Consider the following 24,360-nt stretch of genomic DNA (forward strand, 5'->3'; position numbering starts at 1 on the left):
GTGGCAGACCTTGGACTACAATAACAGAAGTCTATGGAGAAAGGAAGTCACGGAGGAGCTGGCTGTACTGATGTTGTTGTGTTCCTGGTGGTGGTTTAAGTTGTATCTTTTCCTGAGCTCAGACTGCCTACTCCTTCAAAGGAGCCGTGTAGACACTCAGACAGTTGTAGGTGCTGTCCTGACTTGGAGGCTGGGATGTCCCAGTAGCACCCTGTCCAGGTGTTCAGAAACCTTATCTCAATGCTTCAAGCAGAGACAAATAGAATGGCAGACATAAGAATAGAGGAGTGTGTGTGTGTGTGTGTGTGTGTGTGTGTGTGTGTGTGAGAGAGAGAGAGAGAGAGAGAGAGAGACTTGGCACTTGTCAAGTTCTTTGGCAATGCAGACAGCTACCTGTGCAGCTGAGGCAAACACTCTACCAGTGAATTTTATTCCCGGCTCTAATGTAAATAATTTTTGTAGCCACCATAGTATCTAAGTACTCATGTATCTATCCACTACCCAACCATCCATCCATCCATCCATCCACCCACCCACCAACATGTCTGTCTGTCCATCCATCCAATAAATGAGAACTTTACTTTCCTCTTTCGTGAAATGGAGAAGACTATATCACCTATATCAGAGTTGTTCTACAGCACAAATGAGCTCACATGTGCTTTAACAATCTTATTAATGTTACCGCTATCCACCTATTCTGTGCCATGCCACATATTGCCTGGGAAGACTTCATGGTGGACAGCCATGTTTAGCCTTTGTTCCCTGATAGATGAGGAGCTTGGGATTGGAGAAGAACCACTTCCCTTAGATCCCACTGTCAGCCGGTAAGGTGGGATGTGAACTGCAGTCTGAATGCTTCTCTCCTCTCATCTTACTGTGTTCGTCCTTGGAGGATCAGCACAGAAAAGAGGTGACATCTGAAGAGGGAGGTAGGCAGAGAGCAAGAGAGAAGGGGGTGGGGCAAATCAACAGAGCAAGGCTGAGGTCACTGGATCAGGCCATGTGGAGTACAGAGAGAGTGACCTCTGTAGTGACACTCCTCAGCCACTGGCGCTGTTGTGATTGCCACTCCCCTGCCTCTGCTGCTGTTCCTGTGCCTAGATGAGCTGCGGTGCTCATGAACCCAGCTAAGATACAGCTCTGTCTGGTCTGCTGGGGCTACCTCTTGTCCATTGCCTTTGAGGTGCCAAGTCCTGATTGGCATTATTGGGTTTCTCATTCTTCTAGTGTCCTACCTCATGGTATGACAGGGCTATTTCGTAAAGATAGAAACAGTTTCCCTCTAAAACTCAGAATGCTCTAGGAATCTCTTTTCCCACTGGTGAGTTTTTTTGTCAAACCCAAATCCTAGACTTGTTTTATTTTAAAAAAAAAAACAAACAAAAAGTTATTTATTTATTTTTGAGGGGCTGGAGTCCAGAGCTGCACACATGTGTAGCAAATGATCTACTTTTTATCACCAGCCCTTTAACCAGAATTTTGCATTCACCTACATGAAAGAACCTTCATTGCCAGGCTGGTGAGTGCTGGTGTTATAGCCTTTACCTGGTGGCTGAAAACATGGAGGGAATGGTTTGTCCCAACTACCCTTTCCGTGATCCCCCACTGCTGGCTGGAGCTGGCTGATCAGGCTTATGGCTGGTTTCTGGCAGAGAGCAGGGTCTCCTGAGAAAACAGACCCTTCCTGAGTTCGGTCTGTGCTTTTTCATCTACTGATTGCTGGCTTGAGTAAACCTAAGAGGTCTTTAGCCGTTCCTGGTATTCTGATGGGAGCTGTTTATGATCCTTGACATTCTTTGGCTGCTGGTCCCGCACTGGGGCCTGACTGAGATGGCTATCGGTGCACTGCTGTGCAGCACACAGCACGTTTCTCTCCATGGAAAGGTTTTTCTGTGTCTCTGTTCCCTTCCCCGCTCCAGTTCTATGGCATGGTTATTTTGTTTGGAAGGAAGACTTCATTGTTTCTTCCCTTAAGGATCTAGAGAAGGGGTAGGGGGAGGGCATTTATGGCCTCAGGAAGCTGTTGCTGGCCTAGTGCCTCGCTCTCTGGCTCCTTGGTGGAACTCACTTATAGAGCAGGCTTTGTAGGCAACAGGGGCCCAACTACAATGGTGGTTGGCTTTCCTGTCAGCCAAAGCCCTTCCCACAGACTCCAGAGCTGAGAGGAAATGGCTGCTCCCAGGGACTTGGAGGCAGGATGAGGGGAGGCAGCATCCAGAGACTAGGTGGTGGAGTGTTTCCATGGTCTCAGCTTTGATAGGGGTTGGGGGTGGGGGGAGGTGTTAGTAGCACCTCTGAGGAAGGGAGGGATCCTGCCCCAGGGCCTTTATTATCTGCCCCAGTGCCACTCCCTGCTCTCTGCTGGAAGGTGCTTTTTTTCCCCATTCCTCTGACCCTTGAGTCCCTCCTGTTCTCCTTGAACCACAGCAGTTCACACTCTCTCAAAAAATCCTCCCCTCAGGGTGCCCTGCTAAGAAAGTTCCAGAAGGATTCACAGCACCTCCCTCGCCAGCCAGCTGTGGAACTCTGGTCACCCTGAACCAGGAGTGCTGAGAGTAGCTTCCCATCCCCCACCCCTCAGCCCGCCACTCCTCAGTAAGTGTTACCAGATCACCAGTGATTGCAATCTTTACCTTAGGGTAAGGAAACAGGTTCTGGGAGGTTACAAGGTTCCCCTCCAGGGTCACAGTGGCCATAAGTAAGGTCATTAGACACCATGTGGACCTCTTGCATCATTGCCACATTTCCTGGTCTTGGAGAATACACATAGCAAAAATAAGATTTGGATGAAGGCAGGCAAATGGATGCACATCCGCCACACAATTAGAAGTCAGTAAACCTGTTTACCTATTTATCTATTTATCTATCTCTAGCTTAGGTCTGAAAAGTCAGAAATATGGAGAGGTGATGGTGCCAGTGCCTCTGCTTCCAGCAAATGACATGAAAAAGAACCTACTAGAATTTGGAAGGAATGAATATAGAGCAAATCAAGGGGCTATTTATATAAGAATATACTCTCTTACTGGGTCATATTGTCTGGAAAGGTACAGCGTTTTCCTTGATGTGTCTCTCATTTACAAGACACACTGAACTTGTGTGAAGCTTGGTATCAGGCCTGTCTGCCTAGGGTCCTAGCCGAAGCCAGCCAGTATCCTATGCCCAGAAAGCTTGATGTGAAAGTCCAGAGGCCACTATTAAGCATTAGGCCTTGCCAGCTCCTTTGAAGTCTGAAGTGGGTCAGGGCACTTGAGGGCCAGCTGCCTTGGGAAGAAAGGCTGAGGAGCTGGAGAGAGTTGTCATTGACTCTGGGGGAGCTCTTTCAAATGGTGCTATCCAGTTGGATGTATTGAGTTCAGCGGACTGATGTCCTCCAGGGCCCTCAGAATAGGGAGGTGATACCCACGCCTGAAGTAGCTCCAGGTAGGGACATGAGAATTAGAAAGTTCATATCATACTGGACAGGAGGAGCTGCCTAACTCTCTGCGTTCATTCGCAGGGTAAGGAACAACCAGAACAAATTCAAGACTGGGAAAGGGCGAGACAGACAGTCGGCTTTAGAGGAAGCCTAAGTTAGACAATTTAGGACCATAATTAGCATGATTTATTAGCATAGGGAGTTGGGAAAGTTTTTCGCCCAGGGCGACGCTGTAGAGAGACAGTGAGTGAAGTATAGGGTACCCTCATTTGCAGCTTTGGCACGGAAAGGAAGGGCTTTATGAGGGAAGTCCTGTGGTGATAAATGACTTTCAGGGTTCCTTTCTTAGCTGGGCTGGCCCCATCCTACCTATAACCTCTCTTGGCTTCTTGTCTTAACCTTCAAATGACATAGACCATGAACAGCATAAGAAACTGGACCAGGAAAGTGGAGGGCTGGCTGGGTGTCTGCAAAGTGTCCCGGAGAGTTAGGGAGAGGCTGAGAGAGCCAGGCCCCGAGTTGTGATGGCTACAGCCACTCCTTAAGCCTCAGAGGGCAGAGGTAGCCAGGAGTGACTACTCTGGGACGTAACTTCTGCTATGGGACTCTGCTTAGACCTTTGAATAACTCGGGTTTGTTCTCTAGTTTAGATGTAGGAGTTCTTAGGCCCATACACATGGATGCTCTTGAGTTTCTGTGCCCAGCACATGAATCTTACTTGGAAAAGCCCCAGTGTGATTTAAATGCGTTCCCCTTTGATTTTAATACTTAGGATGCCTTGGCACTGTTCTTTTAAAAAGCCCCCCTTGAAGTAAAATCTCATATCGGATAAGCACAGCTGTTATAATTTCCTTCCTTTCCTTCTCTCCCCTTTCCTTTCCTTTCCTTTCCTTTCCTTTCCTTTCCTTTCCTTTCCTTTCCTTTCCTTTCCTTTCCTTTCCTTTCCTTTCCTTTCCTTTCCTTTCCTTTCTTTTCCTCTCCTCCTCCTCCTTCTTCTTCTTCTTCTTGTTGTTCTTCTTGTTGTTCTTCTTGTTCTTGTTCTTGTTCTTGTTCTTCTTCTTCTTCTTCTTCTTCTTCTTCTTCTTCTTCTTCTTCTTCTTCTTCTTCTTCTTCTTCTCTCTCTCTCTCTCTCTCTCTTGAGACAGGGTCTCACTATATATTTCTGGCTATACTGGCACTCACTCTGTAGATCAGCCTGGCTTTGAACTCACAGAGATCAACCTGCCTCTGCCGCCCTAGCATTGGGATTCATGGTGTTTACCACCACTCCTGTCCCAGCAGCTGTTGTACCTCCTGAGTGCTCTTAGGTACTAATCACCCTGCTAAGCACTGTGTTCTTCCCTGCTGTCTTCAATGACAAGATAGGTCACGGCCATTTTACAAATAGAGAAATGGAGGCCTCAGGAGACAACCCTTTCTAAAGTCACACAGTGGGTAAGGGACAGCTAGACTCAGGTAGTGTAGGTGTGGCCTACAGCCTAACCTTAATAATGCTATGCAGAATGGAAGTGGAGGAACCTGGCCTAGGGTGGGGGTGCAGAGGGGAGAACCTGTATCTAGTCTTCTCCACTGCCACCCAGACTCTGTACTAGACTTAAGGGGCCTCCTGGACCTAGTTCCCTGGGCCTTCCCCAGTCTAGAAGGCTCTGCTGTGGAAAAAGAGCATAAGCAAAATGCCACAGTTGAGGGAGGTGCCACATGTTGGTCTGGCCATTTTGAAGGCCAGGAAAGAGGTGTGTGTGGAGGAGGATATCTAGGGTGAAGCTCCAAGAAGTAAAGCTAAGACCAGAAAACTTTAGAATGTGGACTATTGGAACTTATTCGGATCTATAATCTTTAAAAAATATATATGCATGTGAAACTTGTCCTGGCGGCATGTGCTTTTAATCCCAGTACTGGGTAGACAGGCAGGTAGTTGAAGTTGGAGGCCAGCCTGGTCTACACAGTAAGCTCCAGGGCAGTCAGGGCTATATAGTGAGATCTGCCTCAAACCCCCCCGCATATATATATATATATATATATATATATATATATATATTCCATACCATATTATGCATATGAAGTACAGAGTTTCTACTGAATAAATAGTCTAACTGACAATTCTCTATTTTGAAGAAGCTGAGGTCAAGGCCAAGATGAATTAATGATGTTGCAGTGTATTTTGCAATCTGTGACTGTGCCCTTCCAAGCCCTTAGTGCAGTCAGGCAGAGGCCCTGCTTCAAAGAGCAGTCTAGACTCACTTGTGGTGCATGCAATGAGGGCACAGGCTCAGGCCTTCTCAGCTGAAGCCATTTGTGAAGTTTGGAAACAGCTGGATTCCGCTAGGCTGAGCATCACATCCCCTCCTTCCTAGCGGTCACTTGTCTGGATCCAGGGTATGTTACGTCTCCCTCATGGCCTTTGCCTTTGCAGACCCAGATTGGGAGGGTTACTACTGAAGTCTAGGTTGACTGGAGAGAGGAAGGCAATGGCTGTTTTCTTCCTCTCTAGGAGTTGCAAGGTGTCCCTGTGAGGCAAGCATTTGACAGGTGCCAGGCACGTGTCCAAATGCCTGATAATATTAACTCTTATTTTACACTCCCAGCTGTAGGAAGGGGATACTATTTTGGTGAAGGAAAATGTGTCAAATAGCTTGTGGGAAGTCACTTGGCTGGTGAGTGGCAATGTCAATACTTGAGAGCAGATACCAACAGGAAGTTCTTATTAGGATAACTCCCTAGACAAGGCCTAGATTCAAAATGGAGATCTGTGAGGCAGCAAGGAGACATGACTTAGGGGGAAGTTGTCAAGGTATCCCGACTACCCCAGCTCTGTTCCTGTAGACAAGGGTGGGGTTTGTTTTGTTTTGCTTTGTTTTTTGTAATTTAGACCCTGTTATTTCTCTGGCTGATGATGTCCTGACTGGGAAGAGAAATAAGGATATTTTATTTTGGTTGGCCTCATTTCTTGAGGGAGATACTTCAGTGTTTTAAAACAGTGCTGAGAGAAGTTTATCTTTCTGATGTCTCCTGACGCAGGATTCAGAGACACTGCTGGAAGAATTGCAGCATAGATCTTGTCTCACCTTTCATTACACTAATAGACCTGCTGAGGCCTCAATCCACGGAGGGCTGCCCCCGAGAATCTGAGCGTGTACAGAATTACCTTCCAGGGTCAATTCCTTTGGCGATGCCTTCTGCTAGTGAATTATATTTTTTATTGGGGCAAAATAGGCCGAACCAAAACCTAATTTTAATCTTTTAAAATTGTCCACTTCAGTAAGTAGAATGTTCATACCATTGTGCAAACATTAGCATAGCCATCAGCATTTGAACTTTCTTCTACCCCAGCTGGAAGCAGCCCTGCATTTTGTTGGTGCCAGCCTTTAACTTCATTATTTCTCTATCAAAGGGGAGATTGGGCCTGAGAGGTTAAGCTGGAGCAGCTAATGTCAAAGCTACTCTTCACTTTAAGGTCACATGGAGCCGTAGCTTAGACTCTTGTTGACTACAGAAGCCACTGTTCCCGTAGCCAGGACATCATGTGGGCAGTGTTGAGGCCATCTCCCAACTGCTACCCCTCTGTCATCTGGAACAACAGGCACTGGGAACATGAAAGAACACCCTAAAGCCTTCCATGTCTTCTTTTCAGGTTAATGTTTGAGGGAGCAAAGTGAATTACCTTTCTCATCATCTTTTAGGGTAACCCAGGTACCTCTTGGGACCAAAGGAGGATTGTACTATGTATGCAGTTGAGTCAAGCCCAAACGCAGTGATCTATCAGCTTTCAACATTGTGGCATGGCATTGTCAGCTGCAAAGTTTACTCTGTGCAATTGACTTCCAAAAATTATTGCAAAAGAAATATCTCATATTGTCATAGGAATGTGTATGATTTTTGTGTTGGGCCACATTTACAGTTATCCTTCACTGCACGTGGACGGCAGACCATAGGTTGGACAGGCCTGATGGATCTTTCGGTCGACAGTGAGCTATTTTGTGTGTGCCTGTGTGTTTGGAAGAGAGCATGTGTGTAGGGGGTAGGACTGGGTGGATTACCAGGTGATTTAGGAATCTTCAATTCTGGGTGTGCAGCCCTGGCTTCTAGCTGTAAAGACAGAGGCTCCCTTGTGGTGACAGTGTGTCAAGGGCTGGGCCCCTCCTGCTCACTGCCCACCTCTAGACACTAAACTCAGACCTGGCTAGGCTTGTGTGCTCAGGGTTAAGTCTCCTCGAGGACTGACAGCTTCATTGGTGCTTGTGTCTGTCACTTTGTGTGGGTCTGCACCTTCCATGCCAGCAGCAAGCTGGCTTTGCTGGGGTGTGCAGTCACCCAAGCACTTACTCAGGCAAGGAGGCCTCAGAGGGTTTCTGGGGCAAAGCTCAGCTGGCCTCCCTCTGCAATGAGACTTACATAAGACCTCAAGCTTCCTTCTTAGGTACAGAAAACTGAGCTAAGCATTGGGAGGTAGAGGTAGAGGTAGAGGTAGAGGTAGAGGTAGAGGGAGAGGGAGAGGGAGAGGGAGAGGGAGAGGGAGAGGGAGGGAAACAGGGAGAGGGAGAGGGAGAGGGAGAGGGAGAGGGAGAGGGAGAGGGAGAGGGAGAGGGAGAGGGAGAGGGAGAGGGAGAGGGAGAGGGAGAGGGAGAGGGAGAGGGAGAGGGAGAGGGAGAGGGAGGGAAAAGAGGGAGAGGGAGGGAAAAGAGGGAGAGGGAGAGGGAGGGAAAAGAGGGAGAGGGAGAGGGAGAGGGAGAGGGAGAGGGAGAGGGAGAGGGAGAGGGAGAGGGAGAGGGAGAGGGAGAGGGAGAGGGAGAGGGAGAGGGAGAGGGAGAGGGAGAGGGAGAGGGAGAGGGAGAGGGAGAGGGAGAGGGAGAGGGAGGGAAAAGAGGGAGAGGGAGGGAAAAGAGGGAGAGGGAGAGGGAGGGAAAAGAGGGAGAGGGAGAGGGAGAGGGAGAGGGAGAGGGAGAGGGAGAGGGAGAGGGAGGTTGGGGAGGATAACTTAGGATGGGCAGGGAACCCATGTTTACTGAACATTACTTTGGAGCAGGCTGTAGAATTTACACCATACTAGGAAGAAGTAGGAGAGAGAACTCTACTGCCCTTCTTTCTGCACAAGCCTGTACTTCCTTCCGCCTGACTTTCCACCAACATCTGCACTGAACGCTGACATTTCTGAGCTGCCCTAGGTCCATGCATCCAGCCTGAGCCCATGCTGCTGCCCTTGAATGGGAATTGCCATGCGTACGCACCTGTCTGATGCTCAAAGGCAGGGTAGTACTCTTCACTGCTGAACAGATCGGTCCAAGGCATCAGGGGGTCACAGAAGGATGCGTTGGGCAGGAAGGTGCTATGGGTTACGGAGTCCAACATCACCCTGGAATATCAGAGAGGCTGTAAGAACATAGGGAACAAAGCTTTCCAGAAGCGTCATGGTGTAGAACTCCTGAGAGGATGACCCTTACTTATCTCTTAGTGAGGGCAGCAGGTAGACACTTTCATCAAGTGCTTTACACAGACGGTATTCTACAGTTCTCACCACATCCTGTTTATTCCCATTGCTCCTATGAGAAACCGGAGCCAGAGATGCTGAGACAGTTCCCAAAATAACATATCAAGAAAGTTTCAGAGCTGGGGTTTGAGGATGGAGACTGGGATTGTGCAGTCCTGTCTCTTAATTGACTTTTCTCTTTGCTTGTGTCTGACCCTCTGAACTCTGACATATAATATTTAAAAGTGCTCTTGGGAAAACAAGCCAAGCACTGCCTTGTGCGACTCTATCCTAAGATGCTGAAATCAGACAGCTCTGGAAGTTTCTATGTGTTAGCATGTGCATGTGTTTGCCACAATCTTATTTCCCAGCAAAACCAGCCCTGAACTGATGTTGTAAAGCCTTGTATACATTAGATATGTGCATATGAACACACACATGTATAACAGCATGCTACATCTGTAGGTAATTTATTCCAGTTAGTGAATGCTTACATGATACCCTGCAGCAATATTAAGATGCTAGACCAATCCTGACTCCTCCCAGGAGCTCGGTTTCATCAGGATGTATACCATCTTACACTCCTGACACTGTAGCATTCTGAGTGTTCCAGTACACCGTGCTCCAGGAGTGTGGAGAGGGGAGGACTGCACTGTGTGGAGAGGGGAGTACCAGGCTACGTCCTCTAGCACTTTCCTCAGAGCTACCACTCTGATGGATGCTGGGAAAGGTTCTGTTTTTTGGATGAAGGATGGTGATGGCGGGGCTCTGGGACTCCAGGTAGCAAGAACAAGACAACCCAGCTGACAGGAGATGGGGTTTGAGTGTCAGCTCAGGTAGATCAGCTTGGAAAGTTCCTGATCCTAACTGCTGCACTTTGCTGCCCCGGCACATTGTGGCGGTAGGAGAGAAGCTTAAGCAAAGGTGTCTGCGGAGCCTGACAGGAGACTGTTCTGCTCTGCTAACCTCAGCTTTGCTGCTTCCCATACACCCAAACACGACTTCTGTGCTTCATTCTCTCTCTCTCTCTCTCTCTCTCTCTCTCTGATGTTTGAAAGGTTTTAAATTATTTTTTTAAATCTGTTTGCATCATTTTCTTTAATTCTTGAAATAAAGTTAATGAGATAAGCTGGTTCAAACTCAGTTCACAGGAAGGAGACAGCAGCTCAAAATCATTGTACTGGCAAACACCATACCAGGGCAGAGGTGAGATTCCACGTCCTGGGACATTGTCAGATGGAACTGGAAGGCTCAAAAGCTTTTCCATCACTTGGTACAGTGTCCTCTGAACACTGTTTTTTTTTTTTTTTTCCTTTTGCTTGTCACCAAGGTAATTTTACTGAATCCATTTGCTTCTCTAAATACAATAAATTAAAAATTTTAAACGGCTATTTCTTTAGTTTTGTTTGAATGTGTCTTAATGGATAAACTTTATATTATCATTATAAATGGAAGGCTAGTAATTTCTTTTACATAAAAATGCACCACCTAATTCAGGAGTTATCTTCAACCCAAAGCCAATCCAGCCCATAGCTCCTTTCTTTATTTATCATGAAACCAGAAATCTTTTTAGATTTCGAAATACATGTTTACTTAGCATTCTTGATTTTTGTCTTTTGGCCAGCAAATCATAAAATATTTACAACCCTGCCCTTTGAGGGATTTGCCAACCTCTGGGCAGAATTACCTCCTGCCTTGCAAGCACTGCAGTACAGGGCTGGAAAAGGCACTCTGTCATTTGATAGGGAAGGAAATGGAGACCCAGGGAATCTGTGTCACTTGCTCAAGGTTACACAGCCAATGGACAGCAAGGTCAAGCTGGAGGGAGTTTCCCATATGGTCTGTTAGCTTTCCTATCCAAAGGTATAGCATCATCCCAGGCATATTTATATAAGGAAACTAAAAGTTACAGGGATCTTCTAAGACGCTCACAAATCTACCATCATGATGACCATTCTGTGTGCAGAAGAACTGCATGCTGGGTATAAAGAAAAACTTGAGTTCAAGTTCTTAATCTTGGATATTCTTTCTGTGGGAACACACAGAATCCTGTCTATTCCCCAGGTCCCAGTTAGGAAGCCTTTTTCTTGATACCCCATAGGGTTAATTGGTCCCAGCAGTTATCATAGCCATGGATCTCACCTGGGAGCCTATCAATCAGAAGTCCAGGCTTCCTGAGTCTGGGCCCTAATTTTCCCATGGATGGGCCAGCTTGATGTCTTGAGTCTGTACGGGGTGGGGATGTTGGCAAGGAGGACTAAGACTGTACATGGCGCTAATTCTAAACTCGACTTCTGAAAAGTCTTTTAAGTGTGGACAGAGGCTGGAAAGAGTCTCATACTTTTTGGGCTGGACACTAAGAACAAACACCACTGATATGACCTTCAACTGCATATGGAGAAAGGAGAGATGGGCCCCAAATGGAAGAGAGCAGAACACGGTCTCCGAGTCTTTAAAGTCTATGGGGCACCCTCCAAAGATTAACCCTAACCTTGACTTTGCCCTTCCTCATCCATGCCTAACAATAGAAGACCTTTCATATTTAACAAGAAACTTATTTGGTAAAATTGAACTGGATCTTATCAGTAGGGAGTTCTCCTCCTTTAAGGATTCCACACCCCCACCCCCATCCCAGCGCACCTTCTTGATCTGTAATCTCTTCAGCACTACACACAATGATGGATTTGGTTCCCTCCGATAATTCCTTTTATGGCAAATTATACCCATTAGGTTTGCATAGAGGGCTCTCTCTGGGATTTACCATGCTATTTTCCTTCCATAATTATTTCTTGCTTCTTCGTGGCAGGAGTGGGGGAGGGGGAGGCGTGGGGAGGTCTTTTATGAAAGCAGTGAACATTTCTTTCTTTTTTTGTTTTGCTATTGTCGTAAGAGGAGGCGTTATTAAGTCTAAGCTCACCACAAAAGGCCAGGCTACTTAGCCAGCATGCACTAGGTGTGCAAGCTCAGGAATAAAGCTGCTTTGTGTTTAGCAACACCTTCTCTCTAGGCCTTGGAAGGTGCTTGCAATAAGTGGGCACTTTGGCTGGTTTTTTAATGTAGAAGGATAATCAGTGTGGTGCCCTCTTCTCAGTGAAGGCTCTGGACCAGCAACATCCAAAGACCAGGTCTGGGTTTGCACAGCTGTTCTCAATGGCAGAAGGCTCTGGTGTGTGTGTGTGTGTTGATAATGAAAACAAGGCAGAAAAGAACCAGGCTAGGTAGGCCTAGCAGTGCACAGAACCAAAAGAGGGATGGATACTAGAAGGTTCCTGGGCCGGCTAGTCTAGCTATCCTCTGGCTTGTCATTATGGAAAGAGCCCTGAACATGAAGAGATGATCCTGCCTCTTTCATCTCTGTAAACCTCACTTATTCACCCATGACAGGAAAACACTAGGAGACAGATTCAAGGTCAGCCCTGGCTCTGTGATTTTCTGCAGCCTCTCATTAGATCAGCCAAATGCTTCCAAACCTGTACTCATGTACACATGTGCAGCCACATTGATAACATTTGTACTTTGGTCAGGTAAAGTCACCAAATACTCAAAATACAGCCAGTACGACCTCTGATTAAACCTGTAGCCCCAGAAAGTCCTGTGCTCCCCTCCTCCTCCTTCCCTCTCCTGCTCAGCTGGACAACTGAGCTGGGTTCCTTATACTCCCATGCCCTGGCTTTCAATACACCAACAACAGATGGAAGCAGTTTCCCCCAGATTAATTATCACCCTGGCCACCTCATAGGGAAGGCATGATCGGTACGAAAAAGATTGGTCTGATCACCCTAAGGTGGTGGAATCAAATGAGCTCTTTTTTTACTGGTGAGAAGGTCGATTATAGGTACCTTTGGAGTGAGTCAGGGCAGACCTGGAACTGAGAGCCTCCAGCAACTTTCTATCTCCTTTCTGAGCAAGCTCACATACCATGCAGACAATAGGGCCCACCCAGCCAAAGAGCCAGGGCTATAGGCTTTTGTCCCACTTACAAACCAATGGCAGAAATAATGGTGAAGGTGCAAACTACCCAGCCTTGCCCAATTTGTCAGAGGAGGAAAATTCTTCCTTTGACCCTAGCCGAGATCCTCAAGGTCATTTTGGGGATGTGACCAAATATCTTCCCAACTAAGCGTCTACCCTTGGGCTATTTCCCCTGTTTCCTTTCCATTTCTTTCCTCCCCTTCGCCTTTTCTCATGTATGGACCTACAGTACAGATCAGGCTAGCCTCAAACTTGAGGCAAGCTTCCTGTTTCTACCTTTGGAATGTCTGCTCACAGGCATCGGCTATTTCTCTGTCAAAACATCTTTGAGCAAAGCCAAACCAGTGCAAAATAAGGAAAGCGAGACAGTGAAAATCCTCCCACAGTTTCACCATCTTGACAGTGCTGTTGAGGAGAGAAACACTTTTTCTTTCCTAACGCTCCACAACACCTGAATGCTCACTGCGGCCAGAGCCTCAGGGATAGGGAGTGTTACTTTCCCACCCTTTGGGGCTCTTTAAGAAGGGCGGCTGCGGCTGCAGAGGGCTCAGTGGGGGTTTCAACACTTGCAGCAGTGGAGGGCTTGGGTTGGGTTCTTGAGTATTTGTTCTGAAAGCAACCACTGCATTGTGGGAACCAACTCGCTGGTGCCTTATTGAGCAATACTTCATTTTTCTTCAGCTCATTTAGGACTTCATTTGTTTGGTTTTTTTTTTTTAAGCTATATTTTTCTAAAACATCATAGAAGGAAGCTGTGGGCTCCGTCAGAAGATCACAAGTGTTAGGTTAAAGACGCAGAGAATGAGTATTGCTTGCGGTAGTCACAAAGCAAGCGGCGGAGGGCACAGTTCCTGCCTAGCCTGCTGCAATCTCTGACTTTCTTGCAGGCGTGCTGAAAGTTTTGATTTTTTCCCCATCTTGGTCTGCTAATCTGTAAGTACTCATGACCATCTCTGATAACCTACTTCCGAATCCTTAAAGGACATTTCAACACACAGTCCGCTGAGCGTCCTGAGGATTTAATAAAATCAGTGAACATTGATCTACTCGAGTAGCTAAAAAGTTTTGCTCTGAAGACTTTTGAGAAGAGGAGGCAACCAAACTGTAAAAGCTGCTGTCCCCAATACACAGAATCACAGAAAGATCCTTGCCGAGAGAATCAAGGCAGAAGAATGAAGCTTTCCGTGTGGGTGAGCACGTGTAACAGCCTGGGTCTGAGTCTTTGGACTACCACACAAAACCATCTTCATAAATTACCGGGCCTTCTTGGGCCTCAGTTGCCCCATCTGTAAAGTGGAGACGAAGTGCATAATGATCTAGGACCCCTATTCTGTCTTAAATTCTCCTACCTTAACGCAGATGCGGGAGAGCATGTGTTTCCAGTTGCTGCCAGTAGGGGGCAAATGCGCACAAACCCCCGAATGCATACAGACTGATAAGGTTTGAGAATACAGTGGAAAAAAACCCTAGCCACTTCTCTTCTGGAAGCACTCTATCCTAAGGGGCTGTGGGAGGGCCAAATGAGATTCCTTTAAACTATTTTGTACAAACTCCTAAAAACAAAACAAACAAACAAACAAACAAAACAAACCTTAAACTGTAAGAATACCATTCTCTGTATCAAGAGGGGCAGCTTGGTGAGCAGGCCCTCCAAAGATCTGAGGGGTGAGGCCAGGGTTGGGGGAGGTGGTGGGTTTTTCTTGAGCTGGCTATCCGTGCAGAATCCGGCTTCCTCCTAAAGGCAGCTGAAGGATGGGCAGAGATTTAAGCGCCTGTACACATTCTCTCAGCTGCTTTTGGTTTAGTGGAACCAGAGGAAGTGGGGGCCGGTGAAGAGGGTGGGTGGCCACCTTCCCGGAGGAGACAAAAAAAAATCTCTCCGGCAAGCCGTCAAACCTGAGTCAAACACCCCCGGAGGAGGCACTCTGGCTGCCTCACGGAGGGGCTGCCGTGGGAGCTGGAGACAGAGACTCAGTCCCAGGCCCCAGCTAAGTCTCTGAGCCCCGACACCCCTTTCAATTCATTCAAAAGAGCAAAGAAAAGCTGCTTACGTGAAGACAAGTGGTGGCTAGGTCCAGACAGAAGGCTTTCAAGGCAAGAGAAGGCAAGCGCGCTCCCAGCACCAGCGGACTGTAGAAATAAAGGCACCTGTAGCCGTGTGATATAAGTGACACCTACAGACAGGTCCGTTTGGTTTTTCAGGTTTATGCACAGCCCCTTTGATGACGGTGACATACGGTGTGACACGGCTCCTCGGGGGTGGGGGGTGGTTTTCACATGCAGAAAGTTTACCTTTCTCCTGCTTTTGTGCCCAGCTCCCACCACCTACCGAGGGGACCCAGGAAATGAGCAGAGAATTCTTGCCCCCGGGGGGATAAGTGGAGTGCTGGCTGGAGCAGTCTCCGTTGAGCAAGCTGGAGGGAAGGAAATTCAGGCCTGGTGTCTGTTCATTGCAGCCTTTGCCTGGGCTGGCCAAGTCCCGAACCTCTGTATGTAGTGTTATCCCCTTTTCTGTGTGTGTTAGGAAAGAAGAGCAGTGCCAAGAAGTGGTAAAGAATAAAGGTGCTTCAGGGATCAAATTCTGAGCCCATCATTTTCTGGCTGCATTACTGTGAATAAGTTAATGAGCATATCCGGGATCCATCAGATTAATGCAATAATGGAATCTGTCCTTGGGCTGCTGGGAAGGCCATACTTGGGAATGTCAGCCAATCACCTGGAAGTCTGTCCTTAGGCGCTACATATTTCCTTCATAAAGCAGGTTAGCCAGAAACCCTTCCTTCTATTGATCCTGGTGGGGACCTTCCAATCAGGGCGCAGGGAGAGAGTCAGGGAACAGTGCTATCACTGGCTTTTCCACTCTAAGCACACAAAGGGTGCCATGTTTGAATACTGGAGCCATGTGACAGCTTTCCCCCCTTCCCAGTGTCCTCTGTTTTAGAAATGGGATATGAAGGGAGCTTGGAGCTGCAGTGTCAAACATCCAGAACCACACACGGGGGTCCTGACTTTGCTTGCAAGCTCTCAGCTGTCTCACTGAGAACTACCCAGTTTTTAGGACACCTCTCAAATCTAAATGATGGCCTATGCAGTCATCTGGGAGGAGTGTTCATAACCCCCTTTCGTATGTTCCATTCCTCTCTCAATCTCAGGCAGCCGAGACACCAATGTGCTCAAACTGCAGACTCTGATCTTGAAGTGGAAAGCAGAGACTGACTGGTTGGTTAGGTTTTCTTGGGAACACTGGGCATAGGCACAAACACTCAAATCCAAACACACGAAACGGCGTGAAGAAACAAAAGGCAGTTCATGTGAGGAGTCATGTGTCATCATGGAAAAATAGTTGGGGCAAGATAAGTGGACTGTTGAGGCTCTGGCTTGGCTCTGGGACCTTAGGCTGGAGAGCCAGCTTTTCTGGGTCAGAATTCTCACAACAGTAATAGGAGAAAACGGGATTAAGTTATTTATTTATTTATTTATTTATTTAATCATTTTGTTGGATTTAACAGTGCCTTTAATCCCAACACTCAGGCGGCGGATATCTGTGGGTTTGAGGCCAGGTTGATTTACACAGTGAGTTTTAGGCTACCCAGGGTGATCCAAACAATGAGACCCTGTATCACTAGGCATTTTAAAACATTTTTTTTTAATGCATACTGGTATTCTGCCTACTTGTATCCTGTGTGTGAGGGGGTCAGATCCTCTGGAACTGGAGTTACAGATGGTCGTGAGCTGCCACGTGGGTGCTGGGAATTGAACCTGGGTCCTCTTTAAGAGCAGCCAACTTTGAGCCATCTCTCCAGCCTCTCCTCTTTGCTTTTGACACAGTCTATTGCTGAGCCTGATTCAGCAGCACTAGCTGGGTTACGAGCTTCCAGGCTCCTCCTGACTCTGCCTCTCTAGTCCTGGGATTGCAGGCCTGCCCTGCTACACCTGGCTTTTTCTTTAAATTTGGGTTCTAGAGATTGAACTCAAGGCTCGGGGAGGGAAGTGCTTTATCCACAGCACCATCTCTCCAGCCCTTAGGGCAGGAGTTTAAAAAGTGTCCTGTTTGAAGGTCGAGAGTTTAGAAGAGGGATTAATCTAATGCTTCCCCCTGGGATTCAAGAAGAGCCCCAAAGCTTTTCTCTAAATCTTGTTGGTAAAATTTCATCTGAACAAAAGAATCTGCACATGACCAGAATCTGGAAATAACCGAATTCAGATGTCCTCACAGAAGTTTTAACATCTGTGACTTGTCCTGTTTAAGCCTGGTTTTGGGGGGACTCCTCTGTCCTACACATGATTTTCTCTGCTGCTGAGCTTTGTCCCACCTCGTTACCAGTTTCTGAACCACACATGCACACACACACACACACACACACACACACACACACACATACACTGTCTTCCCAAGGAAAAGTGTCCAAGAAAAATGGGCTATTCTGCTACTGTCTTTAGAAAACAATATGTTTTTAGAAAACCAAAGCAGTTTTGGAGAATTTGCATTTTTTTCTATAACCTGAGTTCGAGAGTGGAAAGTAATCTAGCCCCGATGTGGATGTCAGTGGTCCTGTTTTGCTTTGTGGTCCTGAGTGTGTAACGTAGCATCTCTGGGTGACTGCCTGGGGAATTAGAGGCTTCTGGACCAGTCGGTAAAAGGGATGATTAATATAAAAAAAAAAAAGAGAGAGAATTTGCACTCTAAGCGTAAGCATCACATTTGACCTTAATTTGATTAGAATGGATGTTTGGATGATCTCAAACACTAAGCTATGAAAAAGCTTCACAATGCCTGTTGGTGAAGAGGAGATGTGGAAGTGGGAAGGGCAGGAACCAGGGGTGGTGGGGGAAGAACTGAACTCATTTAGATTTCTCACTATTTTCCTTCCAGGTTCTCAAAGCGGCATTCCTGAAATTAGTCATTGCATCATTGTAGCAGCGTAGCTGAGAGGTGACTCTGGAAAGAGACCCCCTCGGGCTGTAATTACTGCTCTGCCATCTGGTGGCTGGATGAGCCTGAGAAACCCCTGAAACAGCTCTGCAATCGAGTGAGCTTGGTCTGTTTTCTTTCATTAATTATGTTCTGTGCAGACCTTCAACCCCGGGCGCTACTTATCACCCTTCCTCAGATGATGAAGACAAAGCACGTGAGCAGGGGCCGAGGGAGCACTGTGCAGCCCTAGCTGTTCGCCTCCGCCTTCTAGTCTCTTAGGTTCTGACGGTTCCCGGTGCTCCTGGGGTAGGTTTTTTGGGTAGGGGAGGAAGGAATCCCATCCTGTACTGCATCTTTCATATGCCACGAATTGGACTGGAGTGGCTCACCTGTTTTACCTTGGTTATTTTTCAAAGCAACCCTACGAGACAGTTACCATCATATTATTTTTTAAGATAAGGGAACAGAGGGGCTGGTGCTCAGTGGATGTCACTCATCTGGCCTGGTGCCAGCTCTGGGTTGGACTGCAGCCTACTGGATGTGAACACCACACTATAGAAACAGGGTCTCCCCTTGGCCTCCCTTCCTCGATGATCTGACCTCAGCACTGTTCTCTTTGGATGTTTCCCTCTCTATGGCCCAGGGTCTTCACATCTCCCGGTCATTTGCAGCCCAGCTCCTCTCTTAGTGTAGAGTAGAAATTCTTTAAGTGTTTTTTTTTGTTTGTTTGTTTTTGATTTTTGATTTCCAAGACATGGTTTCTCTGTGTAGTCCTGGCTGTCCTGGAACTCACTCTGTAGACCAGGCTGGCCTCGAACTCAGAAATTCTCCTGCCTCTGCCTCCCAAGTGCTGGGATTAAAGGTGTACAGCACCACTGCCTGGCTGAGTAGAAATTCTTAAAGAAGACAGCTAACACACACGTTCTCTCTCTCCTCCCCTCCCCTCCCCTCTCTCCTACACACAGAATCAAGTGAATTAAAGGACATACTACTTGACACGAGGCAGGAGGGCCCCAACCAAGCCTTCACTGAACCCAACAGACTTGTGTCTACTGCTTTCTCTCCAGGTCACTTCCCTAACCCCCTAAAACCTGCCACTTTCACCGTCCCCGCCTCCGAACCCCAACCAGACGGCCCAGGCTGGAAACAAAAGTGAATTGAAAAGAAAAAGTCATAGACCATTAGATCATTAGCCCATTAGGAGAGGCCATTGGCAGGCAGGTGAGTGTCCAGGCTGTGGGGGCCAGTCTCCTTTATCCTGGCTTTATTTTCAGGACAGACTCTGCAGAGAATGTTTATTTTTCTAAGCTCTATTGTTTTAACTAGTTCCTGTCAAAGTGTGTTTTGGTGGATATTTGGTGGGGGCAGTGGACATATATGACAACACATTGCTGGCACCTGGCACCTGGGAGCCATTAGATGAGGCGTCGACTTCATCTATTTCTTCATCTGCGAGGCATTTACATCAATGGTACATGCTGATACATGACACCTCTCATTAGGATGGAGGGAAACACAGTTGTTGATTGAGGCCCCCAACTTTTGAGTTTGCCGTCCCAAGTTAGGATTGAATAATCCTGACAGCCGTCTTTTGCTGGGTGGATTTCCTAGGTGTTCAGAACAGACTAAACATACTGTATTAAGTCATTTGATGATTACATAATCCTTATGAGGGATGTGTCATCATCAACACCTAAAATTTACTGATGAGGAAACAGATATAGAGAGTTCAGGTAAGTTGCTTAATACCACACAGAACTCCCAGCTTCTGGTAGTCCTGGGGAGATGACTCTGAGTTGCGATGTACCAACTTTCTGATACGATATTTGAATCGAGTATAAAGGCCTCGAAAACTCACAGCATGACTTAAGCGCGTATAGGCACATATGTTAAGCACATAAACAGTTTGTGTGTTGATTGTATAGTCTGAGATTTCTGTTTTCCTTCCCTTCATCTTTGGGTATCCTCTTCCATCTCTAGCCATTCATGTGTCCTTTCTGACTAAGAACCCCAGGTCAGTTGAGCAAATCAACGAGACGCTTCTGCCCTATCTCCTAAACCCCTTTCCTTGCCTGGGCCTTGGAAGTGATGGGTCTCTGTATATTTTCAGCACTGAAGACACGGCACTCAAACTCTGCTGAAACCAATGGCTGCCCACGGTGTTATGAAGATGATCACGACTGCAATAAATGTTACAGAATTTGTTTTTGTTTTGAGACAGGTTTTTGCTATATAGCTCTAACTGTCCTGCAACTTTCTGTGTAGATGAGGCTGACTCTGAACTCACACCTGCATTTGACTCCCAAGAACTGGGATTAAAGGTGTGCACCACCATGCTTGACTTGAATTTGATATTTTTCTTTTTTTTTTTGAGAAAGGATCTCATGCAGCCAAAGATGGTTTTGAACTCAGTCTGTAGCCAAAGATGACCATGGGCTCAAGATCTTCCAAATGCTGGGATTATAGGAGTATGGCACTCTGGGTCACTTATGTAGTGCTGAGAATGGAACCCAGGGCTTCATGCATGCCAGATGAATGCTCACTCTGTAGACCAGGCTGGCCTCAAACTCAGAAATCTGCCTGCCTCTGCCTCCTGAGTGCTGGGATTAAAGGCATGCGCCACCACGCCCGGCTGCAGAATCTGATTCTTTTAAAACCATTAAAACTATAGAGAACACTGACCTCCTCTTTACAAGGGCTTAATTACATCAATGTTTGTGCAATAGCCACCACCCTGCAAGACTGTCTTTCTCTCTCTGTCAGTAGAGGTATTAGAAGCCCATCCATTGCAGATTTCTCTTTCAGGATCAGGCTGTTAAGTCTGAAGTCATTAATGACTGTGCAAAGGCATGGATCTGAGCCGTTCTCCAAGGAAGCAGTCTTGAAGACAGTCTTCCCCAGTTCTTTTTAAACATTATCCCGGCAGGCATAAGGCTTGCTTTCTGAGAGTGTTGTTAGAGGTGAGCCTGTGGTCAGTCCATGTTGTTGCCATTGGGTATGGTTACTATGGGTACTGGTATCAGTGGCCCTGCTGGTGTGTGGGCCTCTCCCTCCATGCATGGCCAATGAGCTCAGTTGATCTGGAAAGCATCCTAACAAAGGTTACCAACAGATAATCACATTCATTAAAGATTCATCTTCCCACAGGGACTCCTACACTGTCTCCCTGCAAGAGACACTGGTCTCCCTGCAAGAACTTTGAGCCTGGTCCCTCCCTGGTCAAGGGGGAAGGACCACACATGCAATCTGGTGATGTGTGTGATCAGAGTGGCTTCTAGATTCTATATTTTACTCTCTACTCCTGCAGTCATCATGCAGAGGTGTGTCTGTGGTCAAGAGAAGAGGAAGGGTCTAGTGGGAGAAATTGGTAATTGGATCTGTGTAGATCTATCTTTATCAAATAGCTAAATTTTGGTAAGATGCTGCTGAGAAGAAAATGGTATCAGACTAGCTGTCCATCAACCAATGATTAGATAATGAAAAGTTGTATAGATGGAATTTTATTTAGCTGTAAAGAAAAACTGAATTACAAAATTTGCATGAAACTGGAAAATATTATATTGAGGTAACCCAGGGTCAGAAAGACAAATAGTGTATGTATATTCCTTCTCATATGTGGATCTTAGCTTTTAATGAAAAGATTTTAATTTACTTATTAATTTTATGTACATGGATTATTTTGTCTGCATGTATGTCTATGTATCACGTGTATGCCTTCCTCGTGCCCTCAGAGGTTAGAAGAGGGTGTTGGAATTCCTGGATCTGGAGTTACAGATGGTTGAGCCCCAGTGTGGGTGCTGGATATTGACTCTGGGTCCTTTAGAAGAGTATCCAGTGTTAATTGCTAAGCCATCTCACCAGCCCCTTAGTTTTGAGTTTTTATATGTGCAAACATACACATGAGTCAGTATAGACAGGAAACAGAAAGGGGACCATGAGAAGGGAAAAAGGAGGCTTTAAGGGATGAGGTGGGAGGGGTAATTGATAGAAAAGTGGACAGTGCACACTGGAAGTGGGAGAGCCTGGGGGTAGGGTGGGGACGGGAACCAGGGAAGTGCGGACAGGAACAGAGCCCGGGCTGGAACAACCAATTCTGAGTATGAATGAAAAGACTAAGAGGAAATCTGCTAAATCTTGCATGCTAATTAAAAAAAACAAACAAACAAACTTAAGAAAGATGTTACTGAGTAAGTGTTTTATCATGCCTATCAATTTAAATAATCACTGTGGAGTTTGGCCACTAAGTTAAAGATGTAGCCTATCTGGATCTCAGAATCATCAGTGTCTGAATTTGGTAGTTATATAATTTTAAAACTTAAAAAATATAATAAATGAGCATATGTTATTTATAAAAAATGAGTATAAAAATGAGCAAGACCTAGTTATGGCTTCAGTGAAAAATAAGTTTGTCGATAAACGCTTTGGGAAACAGTTGAGGGCGCTGTATCATCCCACAGATAATTTTGACCTGGGGGTTGTCAGATGTGAGAGAAGGGGGAGGAGGCTCAGTGGGATTTGATATTCCGACTGGACAAGGAAGGGCTGTGATGACCTGCTAAAAATGGATTGTTATTATGCCTCGGGCTTAACCATCGTAGGAGTGGGGATCGTTATTATACATATTTTATGGAGGAGGAATCTGAGGTTCACTGAGCTTCTGTGATTTGTGTAAGGTCATTGGCTAAGCAGCTGAGCCTGAATTTCCTCCACAAGATCCCTTAGCTCAGAGCCCAGGCCACTGACCACTGACCCTGTGCTCAATCTGAGGCTTAACAGGGGATCTTGTTTACATCAGCCCAAATTGGAAGTAACAAAGGGTGAGAGAAGGGGTGTGGCTAACTCTACTACTTCCAAGTCACAGAGGGCTGGCACAGGAAGTACTGGGTGAGGTTTTCAATCCTGCACCTCTGTGAACAAAAAGGTAGATCTTGCCAGTTCGAGAAGACTTCAGTACTGAAAAAACCTCAGATTTCATCAGTCTTTAGGGGAAAACACGTGCGAGGCCGCAAGCTGACAGTGGGTCACAGTGTCCCACAATGCTGGCTTCTGGTCTTACTCCCACGGGTTTTTTGCACATCAACTGGTGCTCATTATGGACTTTTTTTTTTTTTTGTAATTTAATTGTTTCTTTTACCAATTTTGAAATAATATTTTCTCACCAACCTCTTATTTTTTTCCCACTATTGTATGTGTTTGCCATTAAAATGTTCAAAGGTCTTGTCATGATGTCACAAGCCAAACCAGCACTCAGGAGGCTGAGACCAGCCTGGGCTACATAGTGAGGCCCTGTCTCTAATAAATGAATAAATAACTAAAGTTCAAAGATATGGATTGTTCCCTGAAATTTCCTAAAAGTTGGTTCTGTTTAGGGGCCTAGTGGGAGCGCCGACTTGTGCAAGGAAGCAGGCGTTATGTTGCTTTATAAAGCTATCCTGAAGTTTTCTGGCATCTTCTTATCACAGAGTTTGCCATTATGTCCTAAGTGGAGTCTGAGGGTTCCCGCTACTGATAAATCTGGAGGGCCCTTACCTTTGAGAGGCGGACTGGTCCCACCAGGCAAGTTCCCCTCAACATGGACACATTTGTATTTTAAACTCATAAACCTAGGGAGATCTTGTATGGGGTGTGACTGGCCCCAAGTAAGAGGCCCAGGGTCCACACCTTTGGATGTTATCTCTGAGAAACTAGAGTCCAAGGAAAGCCCACAGAATCCCACATGTCGCTGCCACTTGCATCCCTCTCTATGAACCATGTTTTAACTCCTTCTCAATGAAGCTAAAGCAAGTGGGTAGGCTTTGTCTCCATTTTGAATGACAGCTATCCCTCTGGCTTGTGGGAACCAGTGAGATAGAGGCTGGCCTGATCATTCTCTGGAGGTGTGACTGATAGACAGGCAGGCGTGGCCTTGCTAAGAGTAGAAGCCAGATGGAGAGGCACTTGAGGAAAATCTAGGAAAAGAAAGAACTTTGAGGCTTTGAGGCTAAGAGTTCAGATGTCAATGTTACCAACTTGGCAACTGAATTTTTGGATCTCTTTGAACTTCAGTTTCCTCGTCTGCAAAGAAATTATCATTTCATGGGGTTTCGAAAACAACAGAAGGAAATGGGGGCTGGAGAGATGGCTTAGCAATTAAAAGCACTGGCTGCTCTTGCAGAGGGTACAGGTCCCAGCACCCACATAATGGCTCACAACTGTATGTTAACTCCAGTTCCAGAGGTTCTGATGTCTTCTTCTGACCTCCATGGCACAAGGCACACATGTGGTACACTTACATACATGCATGCAAAAAAGACTCATATAGATAAATCTAAGAATTATAATAGAATGAACTATTGTAGTATAGGAAGCACTGAGCCCAGCACCTGACACATGCTAAATGGTCAATAGACTATTATTGTAATAAGAATATTAATCAGCCTCTATAGCATCAGACTTACTAATCACCATGATAAATACAGTTTCAGCTATCCACTAGATCAGTTGGAACAGCACAGATATATACATTTTCAACGTGGGTAGACATTCTCCTGCCCATGTGGCCATGGTTAAGAGAAGGTGATCACATTTGGTCAGTGGTCCTTATTTAATTTAACT

General features: G+C 46.3%; 1 protein-coding gene across 1 annotated transcript in view; it reads right to left on the reverse strand.

The window, feature by feature from the left end:
- The window catches only part of Elf5 (E74 like ETS transcription factor 5), a 28,978-nt gene extending 13,909 nt beyond the window's left edge, over positions 1-15,069 (reverse strand). The window contains exons 1-2 of the mRNA XM_021155866.2: positions 14,903-15,069; positions 8,641-8,765 (exon numbers count right to left, since the gene is read on the reverse strand). Coding sequence (XP_021011525.1) covers positions 8,641-8,761 — 121 coding nt within the window. The 5' untranslated portion in view covers positions 8,762-8,765; positions 14,903-15,069. The remainder of the gene's footprint in view (positions 1-8,640; positions 8,766-14,902) is intronic.
- Between the last annotated feature and the right edge of the window lie 9,291 nt (positions 15,070-24,360).

This window comes from Mus caroli, unplaced genomic scaffold (assembly GCF_978045245.1).
Source record: "Mus caroli unplaced genomic scaffold, Mus_caroli_1 scaffold_2, whole genome shotgun sequence".
Lineage (NCBI taxonomy): Eukaryota > Metazoa > Chordata > Mammalia > Rodentia > Muridae > Mus > Mus caroli.